The sequence below is a fragment of the Lepidochelys kempii genome, chromosome 6, assembly GCF_965140265.1.
Source record: "Lepidochelys kempii isolate rLepKem1 chromosome 6, rLepKem1.hap2, whole genome shotgun sequence".
In the NCBI taxonomy this organism is placed as follows: Eukaryota; Metazoa; Chordata; order Testudines; family Cheloniidae; genus Lepidochelys; species Lepidochelys kempii.
In genome coordinates, this window is record NC_133261.1 from 74,753,444 (window position 1) to 74,777,249 (window position 23,806).

At 41.6% G+C, this 23,806-nt stretch overlaps 1 protein-coding gene across 3 annotated transcripts in view; it reads left to right on the forward strand.

Moving 5' to 3' along the window:
* Window positions 1–23,806, forward strand: part of FSIP1 (fibrous sheath interacting protein 1) — a 188,351-nt gene that overhangs the window by 32,111 nt on the left and 132,434 nt on the right. For all 3 annotated transcript variants that reach the window (XM_073348818.1, XM_073348817.1, XM_073348819.1), the window contains 3 exons: window positions 2,969–3,081; window positions 3,897–4,007; window positions 13,398–13,562. In XM_073348818.1, the coding sequence (XP_073204919.1) occupies window positions 2,969–3,081; window positions 3,897–4,007; window positions 13,398–13,562 (389 nt within the window). The remainder of the gene's footprint in view (window positions 1–2,968; window positions 3,082–3,896; window positions 4,008–13,397; window positions 13,563–23,806) is intronic.

The window sequence follows — 23,806 nt, forward strand, 5'->3', positions numbered from 1 at the left end:
GAATACATCTAACTTATCTAAATATTCTTTGACCAGTTCTTTCTCTGTTTCCGCTTGTGTTCCTTTCCCCTAGTTGTTAATATTAATTGTGTAGAGTATCTGGTCACCATTAACCTTTTTAATGGAGACTGAAGCAAAATAGGTGTTAAACACTTAAGCCTTCTTGATATCATCAGTTGTTAGCTCTCCTTCCTTGCTAAGTAGAGGACCTACACTTTCCTGTGTCTTTATCTTGCTCCTAATGTATATAAAGAACCTGTTCTTATTGCACGTTATGCCTCTTGCTAGATGTAAGTCATTTTAGCTTAACCTTTTTGATTTTGTCCCTACATGCTTGTGCTGTTCTTTTGTATTCATCCTTAAATTTGTCCATGTTTCCACTTTTTGTAGGATTCCTTGTTGATTTTCAGGTAATTAAAGTGCTCCTGACTGAATCATACGCTCACTATGAGGCACCATCTTCCCTTAGGTGTGCAATTATTAGGCCTATGCTGAAGAAACCTTCTCTCAAATCTGACGGTTGATGCAAAGTGCAGTATTACACAGTCTCTCATATTCCTATTTTGGGTCAAGGTTCTCTGGCCCTGTTTAATGTCTTCAGACTTCTTTAATCTCCTTCAGTTTAGTGGGTTTTTTTCCTATTAAACTGATTATGGTACAGACTGCACTTGTCTTGATGTTTGAAGATCTCCTGACAAAGATCAGACATCCTTGCTAGTTCTTTTAGATTTGTGTGTTGTTTTGATTGCTTATGAGATACTGTTGTGGCAGGCATCTGTCCAGATAGAATGAGTTGTGTTTCAGTATCTGTATTCTTCCATCTCTGTGAGATTCCACTGCGTGGCATTGGGCAGTTGCTCATTTACTCAAAAGGTTATTTTCAGCATGTATACATGACCATTAGGAGAGTAGTGAAATGTTTTAAATTGCTGTTGCCACCAGTACCCCGATGACACTCAGCTCTGGAAGCATATTATGTGATTCAAAGTAATCTGGTTTCTTGGTAACTGGCTAAGATGGGGGGTTGGATGAGAGGGACTTGACTAGAGATCATTCACAACAGGAGAGATGAGGGGTGTGTGTGTGTGTGTATGGGTGCACTAAGGAGGAGGTGATATTTGCTGTTTCTACTCAGGCTTCTTGTTATTGTGGTTTGGTTTGTAATCTTGAGGTCTGTAGCATTCTTGGCTGTTGCCTGGGTTCCCAGGTAGGAGCCAAGATAGGCCCTGAGCCAGTAAAGCAGAGAAGGCTGTGCTTGACTATAAATACTTAAGTAGTCCCATTAATGGGACTATTTATGTGCTTAATTTTACATTTAATCCTGTTACATGCTCCGCTGAATTGGGGCCATAGTCTCTTTCCTCTGGTCCAGACATCAGGTTACAATCTTTCCTCTTTGATGCATTCCTTGCCACAATTATCCATGTCTCTGTCATTCTGCATTAGATGTTCTATGTGGGTCTACCTTGGAAGGCCATTCAGACTTCAGCTAGCACAGAATGCGGTGTTAAGCAGTGTTTCTTATATGACACTTATTACACCTGTGCTTGTAGACTGCAATGGCTTCAGGATGCAATGCAAAGTGTTCATTTTTATCCATAAAACCCTGCATGCTCTGGTTCCTGGTTAGCTTCAAGGTAGTGTTTCTCCTATGCTCTGTGATAGCAACTAAGAAAGTTTGGGATGCTTTTTCCTAATAGGCCCTAGATTTGAACCCTGGAGGGTTGGAGGCAATTTTTCTTCAAGGGTGGGGCCCTCCACTTGGGAATTCATCTCCTTCATTGGTATTTGCACAGCCAGAGTTTGTATGACCTTAAAGAACGTTGCACAGCTTCTGTATATACTAAGACTTCTGTGCAGAGGAATGGGTAGAACTTCTTATATGATCCAGTGAGCTTTCTTTTAGTTGCCTTTTTTGGTCAGATTGCATATTCTTTAATTTGTGATACTTTTAAATGTAATGTATGTGCTCCTAGAGGCAGTGATAGTTAATCTTTTTATAAATCCAATGATAAGGAAGCACATTCTAGTTTTATAACTAGGTAATCCCCAAACGTGTGTCTAACCCCAGGATGAAAGGGGAAAAAAAGAGAGAACTATTATGTATGGAGGAGAACACATCAATTTGTGAGATTTATAGGACATTAAATATGATTGTTTAGTTTTGTCATTTATAAATCTTTGGAATCTGGATCATTCCAAAGTCATGAAAGAATTGTCACTTTAAAAGTATTAGAAATCTCTGAATAGCACATACTATATATTGTCTGTTCATATGGTTTTTGGAGAAACTGTGTTCAGAAAACATTAAATCTGAAAATAGCTTGAGGGTGAATTAAATGTTCAGTGTGCTACTTCCTAAACAATCTGATCTGCTTATTAGAACATATCTTTAAATGTAATGATCACACATAATATATTTAAGGCTGTTACTAAGAAACCATGTTTGTTTCATAACTTGCACAGATTTAAGGTGAGTTTTAAAACAAAAATTGTTACAACAAGGGACTGTAGAACATCAAAGACCTCATCTGTTTTTCAGCTGTTTCATTTAAGAAATCTGCTTGAAATATCCCCAAACAGTTGCATGCTTTCCCCAAAAATCACCACTTAATTTATCTAGTATTGGTGATATAGTTCAAACAATAAGAGGTTTAAAAAGAATGGGTTTAAAATCATGGCAATGTGTCTAACATTTTTGAGGTCAGATCTCCATAAAAAATATTTTGGCCTTCACAAAACTATAATCTTATGTAAGAAATAACTTTGCTAAATGGGCACCCTGAAAAACTTCGATTTACCACATTTAGCTGTGGAAATGGTTATGATAATAGTTTCTAATGGTAAATATAGGTAATACTTCCAATACTATAAATATAATAAATCATAGTGAAAATAGTAGTTATTGATTTTTGTCTATTGGAGAGGCAACAATCACATTTTTGCAACTGTTTTTTCTTAACTACAGACCATCTAAATGAAATCAAAACAAGCGGCTCACTGAAAATAACAGGAAAAACAGACCAAAAAAGTGACACCAGAAGTAAAAATACTCAAGATTTTATTAAAAAGAACATTGAGGTATGTGTTAGGGCCTAAAATCACTAAAAGTTTAGGGAGTTACTGATGTATACTAAATGCATTGCCAAAAAAAATACGTTGGTTTCTTGATCAAGACACATGCCATTATTAACTCTGTAAAAGTTAATCAGGATTAAATGAACAACATTATACTACAAAAATTTGTTGTTCACTGCAAAGTGCGGCCGAGTATTCATCCTTCACTGGTTGCCCAAATTTGCAAATTAGGTCCCCATTTGCTTTTAGATGGTCATATAAGAATGAGAAACTTTATATTTTCCAATCTGTGCCTGGCCACAGCCTATACATTTTGTAGACAAGTACTTCTTTATAACCTTTTTCTAAAAAAAGAAAAAACGATGTTTGGTGTTCTTAAGATAATGGGTGGACACTGGGTGATTTGAAATTCTCTATCTACAGAACTGTGATAGCAAAGGCCAGGGCACAGCAACGTGTCCTATACCATTCAGCGAGTATTCTCAACCCTGATGGAGAGAAGCAACTTACTGCTATCAGAGGGCAGTTTACTTTCCATGCATCATTTAGTTCTTGACTCATCTGCTAACATTCTCTGCAACAAGGTTGCCAGGTGTGGTAGAGGTTTTTGGACATGTGCACACTTCTGTGCCATGAACAGGAATAAGAATACTAATTTACTTCCTACAGGCCACCAGATTTGTGAGTGGTTTCGATCAGCTTGGTTTTGGTTTTAACTAGTAGCACAGAAATGAAAACATGTTTTCCATTGTCAGTATTGCGAGCAAACCCAGTTTTATAGTTTTATTTTTAATGCTTTCTATCCATAAATACTTCAGCTGGCAAAGGATTCGGGGAGCCAACTGGTTATGCTAACGGAAGAGAAGAAAAGATTGGTTGAACTGTTGAAAGATATAGAAGACAATGGCAGTGAACTTCAAGGCATTGAGGTATGATGATTTTAATTTGCACTGACTCATGACTGGACTTTCATGGATGTTTATGATATTGCAAAGAAGGGAAACAGTGAGTTTACCTCAAAGTTTGCAGATGATACAAAATTACTCAAGTTAGTTAAGTCCAAAGCAGACTGCGAAGAGTTATGAAAGGATTTCACAGAACTGGGTGACAGGGCAACAAATGGCAGATGAAATTCAGTGTTGATAAGTGGAACGCACATTGGAATACAGAATTCAACCTATACATACAAAGTGATGGGGTCTGTATTAGAAGTTACAACTCAAGAAGGAGATCTTGGGGTCATTGTGGATAGTTCTCTGAAAACATCTGCTCAACAATGTGCAGTGCAGTCAAAAAACCTAACCATGTTAGGAACCATTAGGAACGAGATAGATAAGAAGACAGAAAATATCATAATGCCACTATATAAATCTGTGGTATGCCTACCCCTTAAATACTGCATCTAGTTTTGGTTGCCTAATCTCAAAAAAAGATGTATTAGAATTGGAAAAAGTACAGAGAAGGGCGACAAAAATTATGGGTGTGGAACGGCTTTCATGCAAGAAGAGGTTAAAAAGACTGGGGCTGTTCAGCTTAGAAAAGAGACAACTAATGGGGGGTAGGATAGAGCTCTATAAAATCATGAATGATGTGGAGAAAGTGAATAGGGATGTGTTATTTACCTCTTCACAAAAACCAGGGGTCACCCAATGAAATTAAAAAGCATCAGGTAAGTACTACTTTACACAACACAATCACCCTGTGGAAATTGTTGACAGGGGATGGTGTGAAGGCCAAAAGTATAACTGAGCTCAAAAAAGAATTAGGTAAGTTCACAGAGGCTAGGTCCATAAATGGCTATTTAGCGAAGATAGCCATGGATGCAACCCCATGCTCTGGGTGTCCCTAAACCTCTGATTGCCAGAAGCTGAGACTGGATCACTCGATAAAGGGCCTTGTTCTGTTCGTTCTTTCTGAAGCATCTGGCAGTGGCCAGTGTAGGAAGATGGGACATTGGGCTAAATAGCCCATTGGTCTAACCCAATTATCAAACTATAAATCTCTAGCTTTGTCTTTCTTTTCAGGTTTTACTGCAGATTTAAGGTAGTGGGTTTAAGGGAAAAAGTGTGATTTACACTATTTACTCTTTGTTGAACTTCTGTTGTTTTTTGAAATGTAAAATTTCAAAGTTGACATATGATTGGGAAATAAGTGAAGAGTGTTTTTCATCTCTTAATAGTATCAGATTCTAGTATTTAAAAAAAATTTAGCTGAGTACTGTAAATTATTGTGCCATCTTTTTTTCCGGTAACACATTACCATCAATTTCCCTAAAGTTGAATATGACTTATTCGTTCAGTATGACATTAGATGCATATCATGTTATGTTCATTGCTCAACAAGTATTATGAGTAAGGAAGACGACAATGTTATATCCATTTGTGATGGGATCACCATGAAAGTTATAAGCATATACTGTTCTAACACCGTCAATTGAATGGGAGTGAGGTTGAGATTAAGCAATATCCAGTGGTATAACTGTGTTGAAGTTTATAAGCCAGGAACTTTGTAACAGTATTTTACTGTACCATCGAAACATTATAATGCCATATATTTCTAATAGAGAGTGCAATGTTGTTGTGACATACCAGGCCATAATCCAGACTAGTGGGGGGGATTTGTCACCCCTGTCCTGCAACTTTGTGTGCCCTACAATGCCTTACTGTAGTAGCTTCTATCTGGGCCGCTCACAAACAACCTTCTGGCATGCAAGCCACGGCCTGAGTGTCTATGTGTAAATGCAGCTGGCCATCTACACCCTGGCTCTCACCAGCCTTGGTTGTACTGCATGGTGACCTCAACCCAGCCCCAGTCTGGGATCTTCTCCCAGAAATATATGTCGTGTACTGGCCAGCCATCTCTGGACAGTACAAACATATTAAGTCCATTATTCTTTTAAGAGAATAATAAGCCAGCTTATTGTTTTGAATAGACTACCCAGACACTCCAATTTAAACACACTTGGTTAGATAAAATCGTAAAATATTTTAAGTGATTGTGAGTAATGAGGAATAAAAGCCAGAAATGGTAATAAGAAAAATAAAGATAAAACACTTAATAATATCTACTTAACAGACTATCTTAGTTGCAAAGCAGACTTTCTCACCACATGCTCCAGCAGATTACTGACCAACTCTCAGGTCAGGACCCCATCCCCAAAGTCCAACAGCTGTTTCCTTCTCTCTTCTCAGGTGTAGAGAATGAAATGGGCAGGGAGAGAGAGAGAGAGTGGTGCCTTGGGCTGTTTGTCCCTCCTTTTTATAGTTTTTCCCCCTCTTGAAAAACATTTCCAGCTGAGAACCGGGAGATAAAGAGTTTATCTGAAAGGATATTCCCCACTGGTTTTCTCATCTATTTGAATTTCCTTTGTTTTTCCTTCCTGCTTGATGACTCTGTTTACTGCTTAAATGCAAATTAAGGCAAGCACACATTCCTTCCTTTGTCTGTGACAGACCTGACTTCTGCCTGGGCAGGGCTGTGGGGTTTGGAATGTGTGTTAACAACATCATACAGGGGAAGCTTATAACTTCACATACAATATTGTACAGACATTTTATCAGGATAGTACTGACCAGCAAATGATGAGTTTTCAAATGGTACCCTATTAGGCATACTGTGTACAAAGATTATTACAATAATATGTATGGTGTGAATACAGAGGTGTATTCCGTCAGTTGAAAATTATTTTAGAAGGGAAATTTACCTTTCAAACAAAGCATTTGTGATTAAAGATTATATTTGTGATTAAAGATTGTGATTAAAGACCTTATATTGCAGGCAATCAACAAAGTCTTCTTGGAAGTGTGTTTCCAGAAAACTTTGTAAGTTGGTTGCTTACCAGGCTTGCTGATTTTAGGAAACAGACTGGGCTAGTTTGGTAGGGCAAAAAAGACAAACAAAACTCACTCACTTACTTTGTGCTCAGGTGGAGATTGGGATTGGAAGTGAACATAGGTTCTTTGGGTAGCCTCTGCACATTCCCATTATTTGTAAGTGTGCCAGGTTGCTGCAGAGCATCAGAACCTTTTGAAACCAATGCCCTTCAGAGTATCCACTTTTTCTTAATCCCTGAAGAAGGGCTCAGAGCTTTGCCCTGCAAGGAATGAGAAGACAAGGCCTGGCCTCTCAGTTTCTTTTCTGGCCCTTGGGAAAGGAACTTGCATCACACAGCATTTACATGGGTAATCTCTCTCTGAGCTCTGAAGCAGACTCGGCAGATGGTGTGCATATTGGAAGCAAGTAAAATCTCTGGAGAGGAAGCTATGTCACGCCTGAGTGGGAGCTGCACAATAGGGCTGAGGAGCCAAAAACTTCCAAAAATGCTTAAAAATCTTGTAAACACCAACAGCTGTGCTGATTATTGTAATTAATCAACTGTGTAATACGATTAATACTAAAAGTACAAACAATAGGGGAGGCTTAATGAAAACCCAGGTGCAAGTTTTGAGGTCTGCCTGCTACTGTGGTTCAGAGGAACTGAGGTAGCTGAAGATGCTTTTGCTCTATCCTTAATTTGGTGAGTTTTAGAAGAACAAAATTTGAAAGTATAACTCACCAGGTTATGAGTCAATCTGCCCTTCCCTCAGTGTATTAACTATTCCTGCAGAAAATGGTTCCGAGCATACTACCAGATCATGTTGCCAAATCTGCTTGAAACAGATTTGGCAGCAGGAAAATTACATTTTAGGTAATAGGATACCTAAATATTTTAAGATTCTAATAGAAACAGAAAGAAAAAACCCCAAACCTCTTCTGCCCTCTTTTTTTAAATACGCTCCACATTCCAGCACATGCTTTTCACATTAACAAAAGAAAAACCTGAGAGAGACTCATTCAGAAATGCCTTCACTTGAAAGTCTTTTAAACAGTTTTTTTGGTGGGCAACATCAAAGATAGTAATACATTTTCCTAACATGAAGAATGGCATTCTCTACTACATGCAGATTTATGTCTTCTCTCCAGATGTGTAGTCCCTCAGATTTTTAAAACAGGAAACAACTTCAAAAATAGTTAATAAAGGTTTTCTGTGTATCAGGAGTCCCCTGTTTAGGATGACTAATGAAGATTCAGCCTAACAATGCTTTAGCTGTTTCTTATACCAACTCTGATGGCAGCATGGCCATAGAAATGCAACAGTCTACCTAGGTTCTCATATTGGGACCAGTCACCACGTTATTTGGATACCTATCAGAGACTTTCTGTTGTTTGTGACAGACTTTCAGCAGCTCACATTAGGAGATGCTTGTGTATTGCTGCAGACTTAATACACAGTGAACACCAGAAAATAGGAGTGACAGTTTTAGGATTATTCTATTAAATGATTGTTAGAAAACAAATGTGAATATTATGGACAAAATGGGGAAACAGAAAGGAAAATGCTTTCCTTAGTCACTTGAGACCTGACCAGTCTAGAGATGGATTCTTTCCCCCCACATTTGAGTTATAATCTGACCTAGGCATTTCCTGAGACCTTTGGCAGGGAAGATTTTGAGGAAATTATCAAGAAACTAACGACTAATCTTGATTGTTTTGAATTGGCTCCGATACTTGTTGTTTCAAGAACTGATTAACACTTTTGGGCACTGTGACGGGGTGTATAAACCTGACACTGGCTGGTGAGGGTTAATGAACTGCTCAGGGCAAACCTTCAATTCTTGGTTTCAGAGTAGCAGCTGTGTTAGTCTGTATCCACAAAAAGAAAAGGAGTACTTGTGACACCTTAGAGACTAACAAATTTATTTGAGCATAAGCTTTCATGAGCTACAGTTCACTTCATCGGATGCATACTCTTTTCTTCAATTCTTGGAGAGGGTTGGGCAGAAGGCAGGAGACGCTCAGGGAGCCATTGCCTATTGAGGCCCCCTTCAAGAGAATCGAGGGCCTGATGCTGAACCATTACTTTGGAACTATTAGTAGAGACTTACTTGTGGGTGCTGAACCAGTCTATTGCTTACTAGCTTCCTTCAGAGAGTCTTGCTGTAATCTTGTATATGTTCGTGTACGTGGTTTTCTTTTTGATCTTTGATAGCCCTGAAAGGGGTGGACTTCCACGGACTCAGTGGCAGGGTTGTCTCTCCTACAGCCAGACCTGTGCCAGAGATGGAAGATTAAAGGCTGTGGGAGTTTAAAGCTCATCCATCACCTAGGGTGTGCCCTGGGAGACCAGCTCTTTGCCAGGCATATAGAATATATCAGGGTTGGAAGGGACCCCAGAAGGTCATCTAGTCCAACCCCCTGCTCAAAGCAGGACCAATTCCCAGTTAAATCATCCCAGCCAGGGCTTTGTCAAGCCTGACCTTAAAAACCTCTAAGGAAGGAGATTCTACCACCTCCCTAGGTAACGCATTCCAGTGTTTCACCACCCTCTTAGTGAAAAAGTTTTTCCTAATATCCAATCTAAACCTCCCCCACTGCAACTTGAGACCATTACTCCTTGTTCTGTCATCTGCTACCATTGAGAACAGTCTAGAGCCATCCTCTTTGGAACCCCCTTTCAGGTAGTTGAAAGCAGCTATCAAATCCCCCCTCATTCTTCTCTTCTGCAGGCTAAACAATCCCAGCTCCCTCAGCCTCTCCTCATAAGTCATGTGTTCCAGTCCCCTAATCATTTTTGTTGCCCTGAAAGGACAAAGCATATGCTGCCCTGACTTACAGTCCATCCAATCTTATTGGCTTCACGGATGTTATGTGGGATGTAAGTCAGGACAAATTTGGCACACTATATTTAAAGCTTATTTTTTTTCCCAGTGTTTATTTTTTAGCAGTTTTTGAGTTTTATTGTAGCTGTTTAAAATCAAGGGGCTTCTGGGCATTTCCATTGTATATACCAGGGATTGGCAACCTTTCAGAAGTGGTGTGCCGAATCTTCATTTATTCACTCTAATTTAAGGTTTTGTGTGCCAGTAATACATTTTTACGTTTTTAGGTCTCTTTCTATAAGTCTATAATGTATAACTAAACTATTGTTGTATTTAAAGTAAATAAGGTTTTTAAAATGTTAAGCTTCATTTAAAATTAAATTAAAATGCAGAGCTCCCCGGATCGGTGGCCAGAACCCGGGCAGTGTGAGTGTCACTGAAAATCAGCTCGCGTGCCGCCTTTGGCACGCATGCCATAGGTTGCCTACCCCTGGTATATACTGTAATGAGTAATTTATATAATATAATATATAATGAGACTCTCTTAGTAACGTTCCCTAGTGCATTTTAACATAGTGCTGTTTTATACAGCACTATGTTCAAGCGCACTAGGGAACCTTTAGTGTGCACCAGCAGGGCCTATGCGGACCAAGTAATGTGCAACGCATTAGCATGCTTAAGAAATCACACCCCTGTAGTCCTCATTACTGCTTCATGTAAGCAAGACATTAGACACAAGTAACCATTACCAGTGTTTTTCCAACGTTTATCCAATAAACACAGATTTCATTTTTTAACCTCAGGGAGGTATTGTCTGGGTTTATTGGTTAAAACCGAAAATCAGAAGTCCTATGTTACATAAATGGTCTGTAAATTGTATTCTGCATTAAGCAACTGCATTCAGTCAGTTCTGCTAGATAACTGTCAAATAATGCAAATAGGATTTTTCCTTTAGATCTACAACCTTTGTAAAAGAGATTTCTTATCATTTAAAACATTTCAAAAGCTCTTTGTCAGGGTAGTTTGACCATCAAATTTGCAAGCGTGTAATCTGTCTCAAATATTCCAGGAGAATAATAATAATAAGACTTTACTATGTTGTTGGAAAAGCATGTTCTGATTTAATGAACTGGAAACTGGGAGTAGGAGTCTGAGAGAGAAGTTTTCTTTTTATGAAAAACTTAAAATCGCTATGGCTGTTTTGAGAGTACAAGAGAGATTATGTATGTATTGAACTTGCTTCTAGATGGTATCTTGACATCATAACATGCTAATTTAAACTGGAACTAGTTATGTTGTCTATTTATTTCTGTGCAATTCTTCAGTTGCTCAGCAAGCTACAGCCTGTTGTGATATTTTCATTTATTGGCTTCAGAAAGTGATTTTATGACTTCCTTCACCTCCAGTTAGTTTTGGAATGCGTCCTTGTATGAGAAGCCATTAAAGAACCAATTTTTGACTTGTTGAGGTGGCTCTTGTTTTTTATATGGACATGATGTTTTGCTGTAAAAGAACAGTAAATGTTGCTACTAATTTGTGGTTGTCTGTTGAATTTAGTTTGACATGCTCTTCTAATTTTTTTCAGGTTTATTTCAGGTTTTTATCATAAAAGTATGCAGACTCCTCTGACTTCTGGCAGCTCTTTGGTTGCTATTAATTCCATGTGTATTCTCTTACATAATTCATATTTTAGCCTGTGGTATATAACCTGTTTTTGCATAGACAGATATTGTCAGGGAAAGACAATAGTGAGAGTTTCAAAGGTATTATTTCTGGCATGAATTGCACTGAGTTAGGACTGTTGTGTATGTTTTTCTCAGACCGCATGTTAATGATTTTCTTTCCAGTGAATTGATTTACACAAGAGATTGGTTTTAAAGAATCTTCACCAATCCGTTCAAATACTTAAATTTAAAATATTTTAAGTTTAATTTAAAAAAAATACACTGCCTCAGAACTACTGTAAGATGTCATTTTAAAGTGATGCCAGTTTATTATTTAGAGTAATAAATGAATGCTACATTTCGTTATTTTCTCCTTTACCAGTGTCATTTCATGGACCAATTTTTTCTGTGCAGCTCCATTTGTCTACAAAAGATTATGGCTCCGGTCCTGTGAAAGCCCCAAGTGCTGAACTCCTGCTGAAATAAATGAGAGTTCCATTATGCAGAAAGCTTGCAGGATTAGGCCTTTTATTGAAAGAATTCATTCATTAACTGATGATTTCTTCATTCTTAGGCACTCAAGGTCTGATTTCCCCTCCCATCTCCGCCACAAAACTGGGATTTAAATACCACTGTAAAGTACACTGCTGTAAATCCAGAGTAAATCACTGAGTCAATTTACACCAATGTTAGAGTTTAATTTTGCCGTAGGTACCCAACTGAGTGACTAAATGGCCTGTTTAAAGTGTCACTAGACACGTGTCCTTCTCTGGGACCTGCATCTTGACACAATGGGAAAGCTTGTGTGTTCCAGTGACTGGAGAACTGTGCCAGCTGGAGTTCTAACCCCTGGTAGAGCCACCCAAGCGCAAAGCATAGGGACCAGATGAAAATGGGTTGAGTGATAGGCCAAGGACCTATCCTTGTAAAAAAATTACTGTACAGGAAACACAGCAAGGATAGCTATTTGAGCAAAAGGCATGATAAGAGATGGTGGAGTCTTGTTCATGCCCTAAATGATGTTTTATGGTGCAGGAAGGATTCAGATACTAACTTAAACAAACTACATGTTTTTTCATACAGTTGTATACCTGACATTCACAAAAGCAGGCCCTCATGATTCTTCTCCCCTTCAGCTAGTCTTTTGTCTTGATTCTGCTTATTTCTGTTGTGTTCCCACTCTGCTTACCAGATAGCATTGGTGTGCCAGCTGCGGCATCTGAATTCTTGGGGAGAAGTTATAATGTGAAGCTTATGCACACCCTTGAACCTTTGAATATACATTACATTAATGAGGTTGTACCTGTATTTATGTCTGAAGGAGAGCCTTTATTCAGAGCCTATATTTTCAAGCATTTGAAACTTTTTAAAGCTACCTTTTGACTTAAAATTTCTCTTGTTTATTATGCAGTGACATATTTGTTGATAGAGTTGCATTTGATTACTGTCTCTGAAATTTTTGAGATTTAAATAAAAACTTTTTTTACATGTCAAGAAGTCTGAGCTTTAGTTTTTGATTTGCTTTCTGGTAACTGACTTCATTTCAAGATTTCTAACTTAATGAGGACATGTTTGTCTTCTTTAAAAACACTTTGTTTAGAAAGAAGATGCTATAAACATTGCAAAACTGTATTGTACGTATGCAGTATGTTTTTTTTCTGTTAAATTTTAATGAGTCATGGAAATATGACAGTATAAATGTATGTTTTTTAGAATAGATTTTTTTAATGTAGGAGGTTTGCATACACTTTTTAAAAAATGCTGATTAGTTATATTTAAGAAAAATTTAAAAAGTATGCCTGCAATTATTGGATGAGATTTTGTTCTCAGGTACACTAGAGGAACATCATTAATTTCAGGGGAACTCAGATTTACACTGATGTGGGTGAGAGCTCACTGTATTTTAGTTCTTCAAAATACCATTTCTTTGAGAAGTAATATATATTGATGTTTGACTGCCTTAAATAGCCATTTTCTTTGGTCAGATGAAATAACCCTTTCCCTTAACTTTTTATAGGAAGATGTAACTGGTTGGCTAATACCAGGAGAAGGGTACACACCCGAACCAATGGAATATCATCACCTAAATGAAATAGATGCTAAACTCCAAGTAGTACTCTCTAATGGTGATTTCTGTGCAAGTCACAGCTCCTGCTCAAAAGTCCCAAGCCAAATTTATCAGGTACAGTAATGCACAATGCCTATGAATTATATATTTATTTTTTGGAATATATGTTGAGGTTTAATGAAAATAAACATGTAGAGAAGTGCAAAATACACTTAAATATATCCGGAAGTTTCAGATGCAAAGTCTGAGTACTGTAACTTGAATTTTATTAAACACACAATGGACTTCAGTTGCTCTTTTATAATGTGGTGTTACCAGAGTTGCTGACAGTTCTGTCTTTTGGGGACTAAAATTGAGTTTCCTCTTTGTTTTTGAATATTCAGATGGCTTTCCATGATCCATTGCTGAAGTATGTGCAGTGACAAACAGTAACAAATATAGTGAAAATAATCCGCCTTTGGATGTTAGCAGTAAAAGGTGTTAAAGTTCTTTTACTTGGAAAAAAGCATTATTCAGATTTTGTGCCTGGAGGAGTCTAAATTCTCATTCATGTCTTTCAGTAATGTAGTGTACAAGGAACAATAATAGAATTGTTCCTCCAGCTGTGCGAGTGCAGGAGGAAGCTCTTCCTGATACTGAGGTTAATGCCGTACTAGCAACAGATGCTTTAGTGTGAAGCAGCAACCCCCGCTGGTCATTAATTCAATCACATTCATAAATATGGTTAATTTACATTGTTTTTAGGCTTATGGGTCCAATCCTGCAAACACTATCCAGTATAACACTCACAACCATGAGCTGTCCAGCTGAAGTCAGTTGGACTATTCATGATGATAAGCACTATGTTTTGCCACATTGGACCTGTCATTGCTTTTGCAGAAAAATGCTCTGAAGTTTTTGAGTTGACTTGACCATAAAAACAAACCAAAACACAACATCTGAAATACCGTGCTTATATGGTTTTTAGAAAGTTTAAAAACATTTTATTACCTTTTAGGTATGTTATAAAAACTAAAGAACTATAAAATGTATTAATTCCATAAATAAATATTCCATACCACTGATTACAAATTGACCATAAACTGGCAGTTTTGAAGTACATAAAGGTGGGTTGGTTTTTTTGACATCCTATTTAGGAAATTATTTGCAAGGTTTTGTATGGTATCTTTGTTTTTACGCAAATATTCTTTCTAATGAGAGAGCCGTTTGGATGAAATGTACCTAACAATTGAACTCTTTAAAAGGACTTCTTTATTAATTCAGTCCAGCATCATTTTATATTCTCTATTTAAGTGTAATCGGTTTTGTCTAAACTTTGTGTTAACCAATTGGTACCCAGATAATTGTTCTCAAACTGCAAAAAGAAAAGGAGTACTTGTGGCACCTTAGAGACTAACAAATTTATTTGAGCATAAGCTTTTGTGAGCTACATCTCACTTCATCGATGCATCCGATGAAGTGAGCTGTAGCTCTCGAAAGCTTATGCTCAAATAAATTGGTTAGTCTCTAAGGTGCCACAAGTACTCCTTTTCTTTTTGCGGATACAGACTAACACGGCTGCTATTCTGAAACCTGTTCTGAAACTGTAATTCCTATACGTATATAATCCTGAATATACTCTCACTGTCTCACACCTGAATGAAGCCTTGACCTTCTGCAGCCTAACACCAGCAGAATCCTTTTCAAGTGCCTTTTTGATAGTTACTTTTTATGAAAGATATAAGGGCAACAAGTAATCCTTATTACCTCTGAACACTAGGGAATCTTTTCACATCTACAGAAGAGAGTTAGAAAAGCCAACTTCAGAGAGAGTTCTATTTTTGGTGTGGACTTCAGAATAAAGCTGACCTTGGAAAACTGCAGGAGTATTCTATGAAGAGCAAAAGACTAAGAGAAAGCTTTTGTCCTTCCTCTCCCAAAAGTCCTGTAACAAGGGCAAGGTCCTGTAACTTTTTCTTCCACAATGGTTCTAAAATCCACCCTTTTTGATTTGTCCAAAGCCTCATCATCTCCTGCCTCAACTACTGCAGTCTCTTCATCTTGGATGTTTCAGTACTAACCTCTTCTTCATTCAAATTGCTGCTGCCAAAAGCCTTTCTTGTCTGTTGCTTCAAGATGATGTCTCCTCTGAGCCACTCCACTGTAATTCAAACTTCTCGTACTTGCCTTCAAGGCCTTATCACATAACCCTTTTTTAATCACTGAGTTGGTCTCCTTTTGCTTTTCCTCTGCTCCATCAGCGATTTCAGCCTTGATACCTCCTTTATTTAGTTCTGTGACAGAGCCTCCCTCTTGTCCCTTATTTTTGGAATGCTTTCACAAGTTCATCAACCAACATCCCTGAAGTCATTGAGATCTCTCGTTAAAAACTCATTTTTGCCATGTTTCCTACAGAAGTGAGGCAGAAGAAAGGTAACTAAACAATAAAGGAAACAGAACCTGTCACCCATGTCCATCCTTGCTTCTCCTTTCCCTTCTTCCTATTTTCTGTGTAACCCTTATGTTTGTCATATTGTATTTAGGTTGTACACTTTAGGGACACTGTCTTTTAGTTGCTTTGTAAGGCACCCCAGTGTTTCCTATTGAATGCTCTGGGGATTTTTCCTTTCCTGTAATCACTGTGTTGAACTTTTAGAAGGAATAACTTGATTTATAAATTTTAATTGTGACAGATCTGCTCCACACCAGATATAATGTGCCCTATTATAAGAGCATCTCTTTCACCGATTGTACTTCCGAAGATTTATAGGAGTATAAGTGTAAATGATATGAGGTTAGGTAACCAGTAATACATGCAAGGGCATGGAGCTATGGTGTTTTGCATGCTTCATCATTCATCCAAAGGCTAAGCAAATATAAAGTGCCTAAAAAAAAAAGTTACCAAAAAAGGGAAAATAAGGAAAGAATCAGGAAAAAAACACACCTTCTTTTAGCACTTGCCTTCCACAAACCATCATTTGGTAGATGAGCTACAGTTAGTAGTAATCACTCAAAGTAAGCTTTCAATTTATATTAATATTAGAAACACAAAAACTATGGTAAAATAACATTAAGGTTCTAAAGTCAAGCATTCAGAAGTTAGGAAATGCTAGAATTGAATTGCCCGTGTAACCTTAATTTAGCTTCCTTTGGCATTTCTGCATTATGTCTTTAATTACATGATTGCATGCTATGTTTTCCACAAAATGCCTGCCTCCATCACTGCACAGAATGGACCTGCTTTGGGGATGACTCAGGGTTGAAGTTATCTGATTGTTTGTAGAACCTCTGCCTCATTTAGTGCTAGAGGAGCCAACTAGGGGGGGCGCTTTTCTTGACCTGCTGCTCACAAACCGGGTAGAATTAGTGGGGGAAGCAAAAGTGGATGGGAATCTGGGAGGCAGTGGCATGAGTTGGTTGAGTTCAGGATCCTGACGCAGGGAAGAAAGGTAAGCAGCAGGATACGGACCCTGGACTTCAGGAAAGCAGACTTCGACTCCCTCAGGGAACGGATGGCCAGGATCCCCTGGGGGACTAACTTGAAGGGGAAAGGAGTCCAGGAGAGCTGGCTGTATTTCAAGGAATCCCTGTTGAGGTTACAGGGACAAACCATCCCAATGAGTCGAAAGAATAGTAAATATGGCAGGCGACCAGCTTGGCTTAATGGTGAAATCCTAGCGGATCTTAAACATAAAAAAGAAGCTTACAAGAAGTGGAAGGTTGGACATATGACCAGGGAAGAGTATAAAAATATTGCTCGGGCATGTAGGAATGATATCAGGAGGGCCAAATCGCACCTGGAGCTGCAGCTAGCCAGAGATGTTAAGAGTAACAAGAAGGGTTTCTTCAGGTATGTTGGCAACAAGAAGAAAGCCAAGGAAAGTGTGGGCCCCTTACTGAATGAGGGAGGCAACCTAGTGACAGAGGATGTGGAAAAAGCTAATGTGCTCAATGCTTTTTTTGCCTCTGTTTTCACTAACAAGGTCAGCTCCCAGACTGCTGCGCTGGGCATCACAAAATGGGGAAGAGATGGCCAGCCCTCTGTGGAGATAGAGGTGGTTAGGGACTATTTAGAAAAGCTGGATGTGCACAAGTCCATGGGGCCGGACGAGTTGCATCCGAGAGTGCTGAAGGAATTGGCGGCTGTGATTGCAGAGCCATTGTCCATTATCTTTCAAAACTCGTGGCGAACCGGGGAAGTCCCGGATGACTGGAAAAAGGCTAATGTAGTGCCAATCTTTAAAAAAGGGAAGAAGGAGGATCCTGGGAACTACAGGCCAGTCAGCCTCACCTCAGTCCCTGGAAAAATCATGGAGCAGGTCCTCAAAGAATCAATTCTGAAGCACTTGCATGAGAGGAAAGTGATCAGGAACAGCCAGCATGGATTCACCAAGGGAAGATCATGCCTGACTAATCTAATCGCCTTTTATGATGAGATTACTGGTTCTGTGGATGAAGGGAAAGCAGTGGATGTATTGTTTCTTGACTTTAGCAAAGCTTTTGACACGGTCTCCCACAGATTCTTGTCAGCAAGTTAAGGAAGTATGGGCTGGATGAATGCACTATAAGGTGGGTAGAAAGCTGGCTAGATTGTCAGGCTCAACGGGTAGTGATCAATGGCTCCATGTCTAGTTGGCAGCCGGTATCAAGTGGAGTGCCCCAAGGGTTGGTCCTGGGGCCGGTTTTGTTCAATATCTTCATAAATGATCTGGAGGATGGTGTGGATTGCACTCTCAGCAAATTTGCAGATGATACTAAACTGGGAGGAGTGGTAGATACGCTGGAGGGGAGGGATAGGATACAGAAGGACCTAGACAAATTGGAGGATTGGGCCAAAAGAAATCTGATGAGGTTCAACAAGGATAAGTGCAGGGTCCTGCACTTAGGACGGAAGAACCCAATGCACCGCTACAGACTAGGGACCGAATGGCTAGGCAGCAGTTCTGCGGAAAAGGACCTAGGGGTGACAGTGGACGAGAAGCTGGATATGAGTCAGCAGTGTGCCCTTGTTGCCAAGAAGGCCAATGGCATTTTGGGATGTATAAGTAGGGGCATAGCGAGCAGATCGAGGGACGTGATCATTCCCCTCTATTCGACATTGGCGAGGCCTCATCTGGAGTACTGTGTCCAGTTTTGGGCCCCACACTACAAGAAGGATGTGGATAAATTGGAGAGAGTCCAGCGAAGGGCAACAAAAATGATTAGGGGTCTGGAACACATGAGTTATGAGGAGAGGCTGAGGGAGCTGGGATTGTTTAGCCTGCAGAAGAGAAGAATGAGGGGGGATTTGGTAGCTGCTTTCAACTACCTGAAAGGGGGTTCCAAAGAGGATGGCTCTAGACTGTTCTCAATGGTAGCAGATGACAGAACGAGGAGTAATGGTCTCAAGTTGCAGTGGGGGAGGTTTAGATTGGATATTAGGAAAAACTTTTTCACTAAGAGGGTGGTGAAACACTGGAATGCGTTACCTAGGGAGGTGGTAGAATCTCCTTCCTTAGAGGTTTTTAAGGTCAGGCTTGACAAAGCCCTGGCTGGGATGATTTAACTGGGAATTGGTCCTGCTTCGAGCAGGGGGTTGGACTAGATGACCTTCTGGGGTCCCTTCCAACCCTGATATTCTATGATTCTATGATTTGTTGCAGCAGTTAAGTGATTCGTGAAGGAGGCATGGGATTGTGGAAAGAGAATGTGTAGTTTCATGATTAAAGCAGTTGATTGCTGCCCTGGAGATTTAGATTTTATCCCTACCTTTGTCTCAGAGTTCTTATGTGATGGTAGGCAAGTCATGTAAACCACTTTTTTCACAGGTGGTCACTAATTGTGTGTTCCTCATCTTCTGGGTGCCCAAAGTGAGACCCTGGCATTGGACTTACAAAAATGCCGAGCACTCACCATGGCAGCTGAAATCAGTGGGAACTGTGCTTTGAATGTATAAAGTGATGTATAATGCTAAGTGTTCTGAAAAATCAGGACCTAAGTATCTCAAATTGGGCACCTAAAATTAGTGGGAACTAGTGACCTTAATCTCTCTGTGCCTCATTCATAAAATGGGAATAATACCCCCGCCCCTTGTCTTGCAAGGTTGCTTTGAGAATTAATGTTTGTAAAGCACTCTGATACTATAGGTATGAGCACGATAGAAAACCCAGGAGAAAATTAATAATTCTATGTTACAGGATTTGAATAGTGTGCAGTAAATAAGACATTGCACCACACATTTGAAAGAATGAGATTGAAGCGAAATACTGAATAGCTGCTTATTAAGTGAGCACCTTCCATCCTGTGCACTGAATGAAGCAGGGGTCCTGTGGAAAAAATAGTATGTGATCATGTAATTAATAGCTGTATGATAATGAATATGCACAAGGGAGCAGAATGAAGGTTGCACAGGCAACCTTTAACTGTAGTTTTCGTGTGTGTAACTTCCTTGGTTTATTAAAAACAAACTCAAAAAAACTAGCTTTGGGTATGTCACATATTGACACCCACACAGTTAATCATCAGAGTTAGAACATTTAGATCCACTGCACAGACATCTACCACTTGAACTGAGGGAGTAACTGGTGGTGGTGGTAGTACTAGTACTAGTAGATTGTCATTCTTTAAGCAGACAACTACTAGAAGGGGGTGAGATGTACTTTGTGAGTGGATTTCACAGATACTTACAGACAGCAGAGGAATAATAAGACTCAAGAAACCTGGGTTCCATTACAGGCTCTGTAGGGGAGTGTTCTATAATGGTCACAGACCCTTCTGCCTGTTCCCCTTCCACCCCGTCCCCTCCAACCTGTCCCTGGCTCAGTCATGTCTCTGCCTATCCTACTCTGCCTACTCTGTCTCTGCCTATCCTCTCCGCCAGCTTCTCATCCCAGTTCCCTGCCCCCAGCCAGTCCCAGTTCCTTTCCTGCCCTGCCTCCTTCTGCCTAGTCTTCTTGCCCAGCCAGTCTTTCCACTTCCAAGCTCTTTGATATGTCCCACTCCTGTTTGTTCCCTCTCAGTTGGCTTGCAGCCTCCCCTCACTGGCTTCTTATCCAATTTCAGTCCCCGCCCCCCCACTCCCTCTCTGGCTTCTTGTCCCAGTGGTTTTGCCTAACTAGTCCCAGTCCCCCCACCTCACATAAACAGATCTGTCTCCGCTCCTCCTCCACTCCAGTTCCACCCACTTTGGCTCCCAGTATTTGTACCCAACCAGTCCCAGTCTCCTTCTCTCCCTGTCCCCCAATTCCAGTCTCAGTGGGCTCCTTATTCTTATCTACTCCCTCCCTTCCCTGTTGCATTTAAGTCAGGTGGTCTCCTCTACGTTGCTGGGTACGAGGAGAGGGATCATTTGAGAGCAGAGAAGAGAGAGGTTCTCTGCTCTCAGTTCTGGTGTCTAGTCCAACCGAACTATTACAGGGCAATTACAGGGAAAGTCTCGCTTTGTCCGTGCAGCCCTGCTCCGTTGCTCTGTGGGGATGGCATATGTGTAGTCCTGTCATACATAGGAGCTCTGAGAATTTGGAGCATGGTCAGTTGCTCTGTGGGAATGGTGCATGCACTGTCTGGTTAACAGTAGGAGCTGTGAGCAGCTGGATGGAATCTTTGGAGGTTTCAGCTGTTAAAACTTTTTAAAGTCTCTACTGACTGCCAACTGAGATTTTTCAGTGGCTTACAGTATGACCACATTTGGCAGATTTTCACTGGAGCTGCAATAGGCACATCTTCGGACACAAAGACCGCCACCCCTCCAACTTGCCAAATTTCATGTCCTGCTCCAAAGTATGAGGGCGCTAGAGCTTCTGAAAGGAAAGATCATCAGGATTTCTTTTAATGTTGAAAACAACATATTTTCTCATAACCTCATTCTCTGAGATGGCTGAACCCTTTTGGAAGAAACTCCCCTCCCGCTTCCCCCCCCAAAAAATTCAGCCAACCTGCTACCCCCTCAGTTCTGTGGTTTAAACCCTGCGAGGACTGTGGCAAGTCTATGGCCAGGAGTGACCCGCACACTTCTTGTTTGGAGGAGAATCATCAGAAGCACCGCTGCAAAATCTGCTGGGGGTTTTGTCCCAGAACCCTTAAGGACAGGGAGAAGCGGCTTAAGGGCCTCCTCATGGAGGCTGTGCTCCGCCTGCAATCCAACCCCGGGTCAGCAGATCCCACCATGAGCACCTCCTACTTAGTGAGGAGTGCGCCAGTATAATCGATGCACGAGCAGGGGCTGAGGAAGGACTCCTCAAGAGACGCTCGGCACCGCCACAACTCTGCCTACAGACTACTGGGAGGCACTGGTCCCAATTCCTGGTGCCACAAAAGAAAAGGAGGCCTGAGAGGGATTGATTTTCTCCAAACAAGCCGAAGGAGCCTGCTGCAGGGAGACCTGAGTTGGGCCACATCACCTTGGCCCCACCGCCTCCAAGGGTCATGTTGACTCTTGCCCCTGTGGGGGTTCAGTTGAATCCGAGCCCTCACCACTCTCCAGGCTGGCACGGCTGAGAGCTTGAACTCCCCTCCATGCCAGAGGCATTCGAGGCGGCACAGGACCTCATGAGGCTGACGGCACTGTCCTTGCTTCCGAGGAGAGATACATCGCTGGTGACTGCCCGACCCCTGATACCATGAAGGGGCAAGCTGGTGATGATGACATGCCACTCTCCATCCCCTGCACACCACTCCGTGGCATGGGCTGCCCACGTGGGGGAGCCACACTGGTCCCCCAGTCCCGAGCATCACTCGCCAGCACCACTCCTCCATGGTCTTTGTACTCTGAGACCTTGGAGGCAGAATCCTATTGCTCTGATATGACCAGAAGCAGAAGGTCCAGGTCCCCGGCGCAATTGGCAGCCCTGTCCGGCACCATGGCCAGGCAAGTAGCAACCCCCAGCACAGTGGCCCTTCTGGACACCCAGGGCTTATGATCAGAGCCAGGGTCGGAGCTATGGATTGTGGTCCAGATCAGTGTCAGGCCACCGGCACCATTGGCACTGAGGGCATGGGCGATAGTGACACCTGCTTCTGTCGCCCTGGCTCCATCAATGTCAACACCTACACCGCCAGCTTCGGTACCGCTGTCAGTGGCATCGTCAATAGTGGGCCCGGCAACCTCAGCACTGGTGGTTCCAGCACCACCGACAGTGGGAACAGCGGCTTGGGAGCACCGGACACCGCATGACCCCCTCAGCGCCGAGGGGAGGGAGCAGGCCTGTCTCCCAGGGTTCTCCTCTTTGTCCTCCCTGGCTGACTCTGTGGCGGGCACATCAACGGCCCCAGCCCTGGAGGATAGCAGGGTCCTGCAGCAGTTACTGTGGCGTGTGGCCCAGAACCTGGGGATCCAGGCGGAGGAAGTGGTGGAGGATGCCGACCCCATGGTAAAAAGAAAAGGAGTACTTGTGGCACCTTAGAGACTAACAAATTTACTTGAGCATAAGGTGCCACAAGTACTCCTTTTCTTTTTGTGAATACAGACTAACATGGCTGCTACTCTGGACCCCATGGTAGACATCCTCGCCCACTCTGGCTCTCCTGTATTGCCCTGCTGCTGATAAAAACAATCAGCAAGACCACAAAAACCTTATGGCAAACTCTGGCCTCCTTGCCCCCTACAGCTGAGAGGAACAAAAGGAGGCATTTCGTCGCCTCCAAGGGTTACGAACGTCTGTATACCCACCCCACACCAGATTCCTTGGTCGTGGATGCAGCCAAGCAGCACGAGTGCCAGGGCTACCAGGGACCCTCCCCAAAAAAACAGGATTGTTCAGTGGGGGGATTGCAGCTTCGCATCTCAAACCAACAGGCCATCATAAGTAGGTTCTCTTTCAACACCTGCAGCGCGGTGGTCAGATTTGCTGAGCTGCTGCCGCAGGACTCCCACACAGAATTCTCTGTGCTGGTAGAGGAGGGCAAACTCATCTCCTGGGCCTCCCTGCAGGTGGCTCTGGATGGAGCAGATGGCTACAGGGGTGGCCATGAGGAGGAGCTCCTGGCTTCAGGTCACTGGTCTTCCTTACGAAGTCCAGCAGACCATACAAGACCTCCCTTTCGAGGGCTTGGCCGTTTTCTCGGAGAAAACGGATAAAAGACTCCACAGTTTAAAGGACTCGAGGGCCACCCTCAAGTCCCTGGGCCTCCATACTCCCGTGACTCAGTGGAAGCATTTCTGGTCACAGCCTCCCCCACAATTCTACCAACCGCAGACCCAGCAGGACGGTTCTCGGAGGAGAAACAGAAGCGGCAGGAAAAGACTGCACACATCCTGAGGCTGGGGCTCTGGCCAGTCCAGTCCGTCTTTGGGCCAGAAGTAGGCCTTTTGAAGGTGCGCTCGAGGATGATGTACTAGTGCCACAACTGGATCTATCCCACCTTACCTTTTCATCCCAACTATCCCCTTTCTACCTTGTATG